General features: G+C 48.5%; 1 protein-coding gene across 1 annotated transcript; it reads left to right on the plus strand.

The window, feature by feature from the left end:
• Positions 1-5322: 5322 nt before the first annotated feature.
• LOC119335909 (peroxidase 1-like) lies at positions 5323-6616 on the plus strand. Its single transcript, XM_037607953.1, has 2 exons — positions 5323-5616; positions 5714-6616. Exons 1-2 carry the CDS (start codon positions 5407-5409, stop codon positions 6491-6493), a joined length of 990 nt encoding a protein of 329 aa, XP_037463850.1. The 5' UTR covers positions 5323-5406; the 3' UTR covers positions 6494-6616.
• Positions 6617-7252: the final 636 nt, after the last annotated feature.

Below are 7252 nucleotides of genomic sequence, written 5' to 3' on the forward strand. Positions count from 1 at the left end.
TATAACTTGTTTCATGTGTGTGTGTTGAACCGTTGCTCCGTTTTGAATGTGCTTTATATGAAACTTGCTTAGAATTGCATGTAGTTTCATATTATCATGTTGCATCCATGTTTTGGTGTTTGCTTGATGTTTTTATGCATTTTGCATCAATGCCATGTTTAACTTGTGTTGCTCATATCTTCTAGGCCGTAGCTCCGAACTAAATGAACTTTATATGTAACTTGACTAGAATCTCGTGTAGATCATCTTTGTGTACCTTAACTTGTTATTTAACAACTTCAACTTAACGTTTGTTCAGATCTGGACCAACTTCGAAATATGCATATGAGGACTTACCGGAATTGTTATATGTTGTTCCCGGCCTCATTTAAACTTGCCTTGATGTGTTGCTCTTGTTTGCATCATCTCTTGCCATGAGTAGCATCATCTAGATTTGTCATGCATCATGCTTGTTGTGCATCATGCCTTGTTCATGTGTGGTGTGTTTACTATGTTGTGTGCTTCTTTTCGATAATTCCTGTTTCCGTTGCGATCGTGAGGATTCGTTCGTCTACGCTTGGTTCATCTTCGTGGCTTCATCAGTTTGTCTTCTTCATAGACTCGTTCTTCTTCCTTGCGGGATTTCAGGCAAGATGACCGCTACCCTGGATCTCACTACTATCATTGCTATGCTAGTTGCTTCGTTCTATCGCTATGCTGCGCTACCTATCACCTGTTTATCAAGCCTCCCATATTGCCATGAACCTCTAACCTTTGATACCTTTCCTATGCAAACTGTTGCTTGGCTATGTTACCGCTTTTTCTCAGCCCCTCTTATAGCCTTGCTAGTTGCAGGTGAAGTTGAAGATTGCTCCATGGTGGACAGGATTTTTGGTTGGGATATCACAATATCTCTTATATTATTAATGCATCTATATACTTGGTAAAGGGTGGAAGACTCGGCCTTTTGCCTGGTGTTTTGTTCCACTCTTGCCGCCCTAGTTTCCGTCATACCGGTGTTATGTTCCCGGATTTTGCGTTCCTTACGCGGTCGGGTGATTTATGGGACCCCCTCGACAGTTCGCTTTGAATAAAACTCCTCCAGCAAGGCCCAACCTTGGTTTTACATTTGCCTCACCTAGCCCTTTTTTCCTTGGGAGTCGCGCTCTCGAGGGTCATCTTTATATTATCCCCCCCGGGCCAGTGCTCGTCGTGAGTGTTGGTCCAACCTGTCAGCCGCCGGTGGCCACCAGGGGCAACTCTGGGCTGGCCTACCGGAAGTTTGGACAATCTGGTGTGCCCTGAGAACGAGATATGTGCAGCTCCTATCAGGATTTGTCGGCACATTCGGGCGGCTTTGCTGGTCTTGTTTTACCATTGTCGAAATGTCTTGTAAACCGAGACTCCGAGTCTGATCGGGTCTTCCTGGGAGAGGGTCTATTCCTTCGTTGATCGCGAGAGCTTGTCATGGGCTAAGTTGGGACACCCCTGCAGGGTATAATATTTCGAAAGCCGTGCCTGCGTTTATTGGCAGATGGGAATTTGTTAATGTCCGGTTGTAGATAACTTGACACCAGATCAGTATTAAAACGCATCAACCGCGTGTGTAGCCGTGATGGTCTCTTTTCGGCGGAGTCCGGGAAGTGAACACGGTTTCTGGGTTATGTTTGACGTAAGTAGGAGTTCAGGATCACTTCTTGATCATTGCTAGCTTCACGACCGTTCCTTTTGCTCTCTTCTCGCTCTTATTTGCGTATGTTAGCCACCATATATGCTTAGTCGTTGCTGCAACCTCACCACTTTACCCCTTCCTTTCCCTTTGAGCTTTGCTAGTCTTGATACCCATCGTAATGGGATTGCTGAGTCCTCGTGGCTCACAGATTACTACAAAAACAGTTGCAGGTACAGGTTATGCGATGATCATGACGCGAGAGCGATGTTTGTATGTTTTGGAGTTCTTCTTCTGCTTCTTCTTCGATCAGGGGATAGGTTCCAGGTCAGCAGCCTGGGCTAGCAGGGTGGATGTCATTTGAGTTTCTGTTTGTGATTCATCCGTAGTCGGATGATGCTCTTTTGTATTGTGATGTTGTATTCGTGTGGCATTGTATGCCTCTTGTATGTATCCCCATCTATTATGTAATGTTGATGTAATGATATCCACCTTGCAAAAGCATTTCAATATGCGGGTCTACCCTTGGTGGGACCTTCGAGTTCCTTTTGGATAGGGTCACATATTGGGCGTGACATCGGCCTCCGTCGTGTTGGTGTCACCGAGATGCAATGAGGAAGAGGCTTGTGAGTAGAGGCCGCGGCGAAGAGGTGGCGTCGGTGAGGCTGCGTAGTCTGGCGGCGAGTACGTGTACGGCGGGTACTGCACACCGGCGAATGCGTGCGAGGGCGTGCGCTGGACAGGGCACCCATGGGGGAAGGTGATGTTGGGGTTGAAGCCTCCATGGGCGTCCCCGTTGGCATAGCCCGGCAACGGCGTGCTCCATGGGTCCGGCAACGACAAGAACCCGGCCAGAGAGCCGACGATTTGCTGGCTCCAGGCCGCGTACGGGTGCCCGGGTGGATTCATCATCACCGGACGCGCCGCCTCCGCTTGTTCGGCCGCATGCTCCGCCGCCGCCGCCGCTGCCGCCGCCGCCGCCGCCGCAGCGTGTGCCGCTTTCTCCCTGGTGTTCTTGGCCCTGTTGCGACTGTCGGTGGTGACGACCTCCCGGCGCTCCACATCCGCTTTCCACTCGGTGTTGGTCATGCCGGGGGGCTTGGACAGCGGAGCCCTAGGCTTCCTTTGCTTCGGCGGGGCGGCGGCGGGATCCGTCGCGGAACGCGGCATCACGTACTTCTTCGGCGGCATGGCGGGCAGAAGGGCAGGGTGGAGGCGGGGTTTGGCGGGAGGAATGGAGAAAAGAGGGGGGAGCAGGAGGAAACGGCGGGAAAAAGTCTTCTAGTCACCGACAGAGCGGCCCCACGCCGCTTTTCGCTTCTGTCGGCGCGCCCAGGCGACACTCGGCCGCTTGGGTTCGGGGCGGGATCGCCGGCTCTGGATTTCACAAAAACCGGCGCTAAACGAGATCCTGGGGGCGCTACTGGGCCGATTTTCGGCCACCGGCGCTAAAAATTCGCCTAGGGGGGCTGTTGTGGACGCGGCTGGAGATGCTCTTAACCCCGCGCGGGCTCCAAATTTTGTAAGTCATTTCCCACCTCTCCCCCTATCCCCCAACTCCTCCATCGCCGTCGTCGATCGCCCTGCCGCCCTCGACCTCACCGCCGCCGCCCGAGGCCATCGTCGACCTCACTGCCGCCGCCCGAGCCCGCCCTCGACCTCACCGCCGCCGCCTGAGCCCGCCCAGGACCTCCGCCGTCCGAGCCCGAGCCTGCCCTCACCGCTGACCGTAAGGCTCTCCCTCTCCTCTCCCCTACCCTCCTCTCTCTCTCTGTTAGGGCGCAATTCATATGTTGCTGCGCTGATGTTCATATGAACCCTAGATTTGTTTAGGGCAGTAGGCATTTTTTTAGCATTTAGGAAAAATGATTAGCATTTTTTTAGGAAATTAGCTAGGGCAATTTTTTATGAAAATGCCTAAACAGTAATCCCATCTAGGTTAATTAACTTAGGTGAATTTAGTTATGAACCCTAGGAATTAGCAGTTGTGCTACTAGTAGATGTTAATTAGATCAACTTAGGTTAATCAGGTTAGGGCAGTAGAGCGGCAGCAAATAATAGGACCCTAGGAATTAACTTAGGTTAATTAGGTTAGGGCAGTAGTGGTACTAGTAGATGTTAATTAGATGTTTTTTAGTTAGGGAAGTAGGGTTTACTAGGTTAATTAGGTGAAGTTAAATGAATGACCTAAATGAATGATATTAGTAGTTAACTGAATTTTTAGGACAAATTTGTATATGCTTAAGTACTTAACTAAATATTAATTTTAGGACAAACTTGTATATGCTTAAGTAGTTAAGTAAATATATTATAGGGTTGTATATATAGTTGCTCAAGTACTTATATAGTTGTTCTGCACCTAATGTATGCTTAAGTAATTGTATAATTCCTAGTGTTTATCAATGGGTGCTTAAGTAGCTAGCTAGGGTTCATCTAATTAGTTAGTACTTGTAGATGCTTAAGTACTAGGATAGTAGGGTTAGGGCAGTAGGGTTAGGGCAGTAGGACATAATTTGAATTGAGTTCTAGCGTTCATAATTTCAAATTTGTGTAGTTTTTCTTGAAGTGTGAAACATTGAAGTGGTCATGATATATGAAAAATTCTCGATTGTGTCCAAGTGGTCTTTTGTTGTTTCCAAGGCATAAAGCCGAGTGGCCTATGTTTTGCCGGAATGTTGATTCATTTTTGTTCCGGCAAATTTCAGATGCTCGATTTGTCCACTTTTTAGCAAAGGTCATGCCGCAATTTTCCGTGAATTTCAGGATGACTTGTGCTACAAACTATGTTAAACCTATTCTATCTCTAACTCTTACCTCTACCTTAAACACAACTATATTCTAACAAGCCCGGGAGTGGATGTAGCCGAGCGGGGAAGAAAAGGTGACCTAGGAAGAGGGGGAAAAATTACTTCATGGATAGCCAGCCGAGTATAGTTGAGAGTCGGGACAGCCATGGAGTAAAAGTCTACTCCTCTAAAGGATATAAGGATTGCTTAGGTGCGGTTGAAACGAGCAAAAGCGATTTTTTACTCTAAATCTTTTGAGGGGTTGGCCATAGATTCTCTAACTATGCACAAATCGTTGCTAGAACCATCCCACTTCTGCTGCGAAAACTCATTCCTTGCAATGACACACTAAGTGAGAACGCATTGTAGAGGGGCTATAGTTGGCGTGCCTTAGCGTACGAACTAGAAGCTTTCGACTTGAAGCAACAGGTCACCCTTGGAAATTCTGTAGAGATAATATTTGATATACAGACTGCCCAAACTAATCATCCTTCGAGCACATGGCGCCACAGAAGGTTATTCCCGTGGTGCGTATAGTATGCTCTGGCAGTTTATGGGATAGTTGCCTTCCGCTGAAACTTGTTCTTCGTGATAGATTCATGGCTGCATGGCATGTTACGCTGGACGCCAATCATGAACGATTGAACGGCCTCGGTGACATCTAGTTTCTTCCCCTTTTTTTCTGCATTGACTTGGCCGTTTAGCCGCGTCCGAATCAGTTGATAACTGAGGCGGTTGTATTGAGATGGTAGTTAGCACATGCCTGTGCACATAGATAACAGGTTGTCACACGTCGACATGCACCCAAGACTACGTAACCGGCCGGCCGGCATATGTATAAATACAGGGATTGCGAGGACAAATACACATCATCCATTCATTTCCTCGACATAGATATTGCTAGTACTGAAACATTCTTGTCCGTAGCCATTTAATTGGAGCTTAGTTCGATCGTGCAACTGGTTAAGATCCATGGCGGTCAGGTATTTGCTGCTCCCTCTGGCCCTGCTGGCTCTCGCAGCTACCTCGGCTGCGGTGGCTCAGCTGGAGATCGGCTTCTACAGAAAAACATGCCCGGACGCCGAGAAGATCGTCCGCGGGGAGATGGCCAAGATCATCGCTGCTGCGCCCAGCCTCGCCGGCCCGCTCCTCCGTCTCCATTTTCACGACTGCTTCGTCAGGGTACGTGACTTGCGTAGCCTGTTCTCGTATTTCTGTTGCTATTGATCATGAAATATATGCTTACATGTCCGTGCATGCAACGCAAATAAAATTGCAGGGTTGTGACGCCTCTGTCCTGCTGGAATCGACCGACGGCAACATGGCGGAGAAGGACGCCAAGCCGAATAAGAGCCTGCGAGGGTTCGGCTCCGTCGAGCGCGTGAAGGCCAAGCTCGAGGCCGCGTGCCCGGGTATCGTCTCCTGCGCTGACGTCCTTACCCTCATGTCCCGTGACGCCGTCGTGCTGGCCAAGGGTCCGTCCTGGCCGGTGGCTTTGGGCAGGAGAGACGGCAGAGTGTCCAGGGCCACGGAGGCTAGCAAAGAGCTGCCCCCGGCCTCCGGCGATGTCCCTCTGCTCGCCAAGATCTTCGCCTCCAAGGGCCTCGACCTCAAGGACCTCGTCGTCCTCTCCGGCGCCCACACGCTCGGCACGGCGCACTGCCCGTCCTTCGCCGACCGGCTCTACAACGGCACCGGCGAGAACGATGCCTATGGCCTCGTCGACCCATCTCTGGACAGCGAATACGCCAACAAGCTAAGGCTCAAGTGCAAGAGCGTTGATGACCGTACTATGCTGTCGGAGATGGACCCCGGGAGCTTCAAGACCTTCGACACCAGCTACTATCGCCACGTCGCCAAGCGGAGGGGCCTCTTCCGCTCCGATGCCGCGCTCCTCTTCGACAACACCACCAGGGACTACGTCCAGCGCATCGCCACCGGCAAGTTCGACGGCGAGTTCTTTAAGGACTTCAGCGCGTCCATGATCAAGATGGGCGACGTCGACGTAGTCACCGGGGCCGAGGGAGAGATCAGGAAGAAGTGCTACGCCCCCAATTAGCATCCCTTGATTCTTAATTAGTTGTTGTAACTGCACTGCATCTCTGTCTGATATTATCTACTGTAGTGTGATGTATTATTGTCAGTGGTATTTAGTAAATTATTTCGTCGCCAAGATCCATGGTCGCAGCTATATGCTACATAAATGCATGTATGGCAGCACTGTTTTCTTGTGTCATTGTGTGCTGCGCACATAAACCTAACTGATCAAGGATAGCAAGTCATCTTTAGCGGAATGAAAAGAGATAAGTCTACTTAGGATAGTAAGTCAATCACTATTTCGAAGTTCAGGATTGAGTCTTAAACATAGTGGTAAGTTGAAAGTTGTACAGTGGACTTATCTCTAACGAAAATATAATCCTTATAAAAAATGAACCTTGCCTGAAAAACCAAACGAGTATAATCCAATTTAATTTGGAAACACCAGTGTGTTTTCCTCAGTCTATACATGCTGCTGTTTAATTAAAAATTGTTCTTGTTCTATGTAAGTACGTCACAGTGTAAGGCCTCCTTTGGTTTACATGAATTCTGTAAGAATTTTGTAGGATAGGATTTCTATAGAAAATATTCCTTTTGAGTCATTTGCTTTCTAGGAATGGATTCCTATTCGTATGCAGAATTGATTTCTATCCTTCACATTTCAAAGGAAAAAAATTTAGCTAGGACCAATGAAAAATATTCATATTCGATGGACCAAATGATATTTTTTTCTATAAGAATTGAGATACATGTCATCCCATTTACGATGACTTTTCTATAT

This window comes from Triticum dicoccoides, chromosome 7B (assembly GCF_002162155.2).
Source record: "Triticum dicoccoides isolate Atlit2015 ecotype Zavitan chromosome 7B, WEW_v2.0, whole genome shotgun sequence".
NCBI classification, from domain to species: Eukaryota; Viridiplantae; Streptophyta; class Magnoliopsida; order Poales; family Poaceae; genus Triticum; species Triticum dicoccoides.

Excerpts from the sequence above, each read along its gene's own strand:
- LOC119335909 (XM_037607953.1), top strand. The coding sequence starts at position 5,407 with ATGGCGGTCAGGTATTTGCTGCTCCCTCTGGCCCTGCTGGCTCTCGCA. Across the intron at positions 5,617-5,713 it reads TTCACGACTGCTTCGTCAGG|GGTTGTGACGCCTCTGTCCT; the intron begins GTACGTGACTTG and ends ATAAAATTGCAG.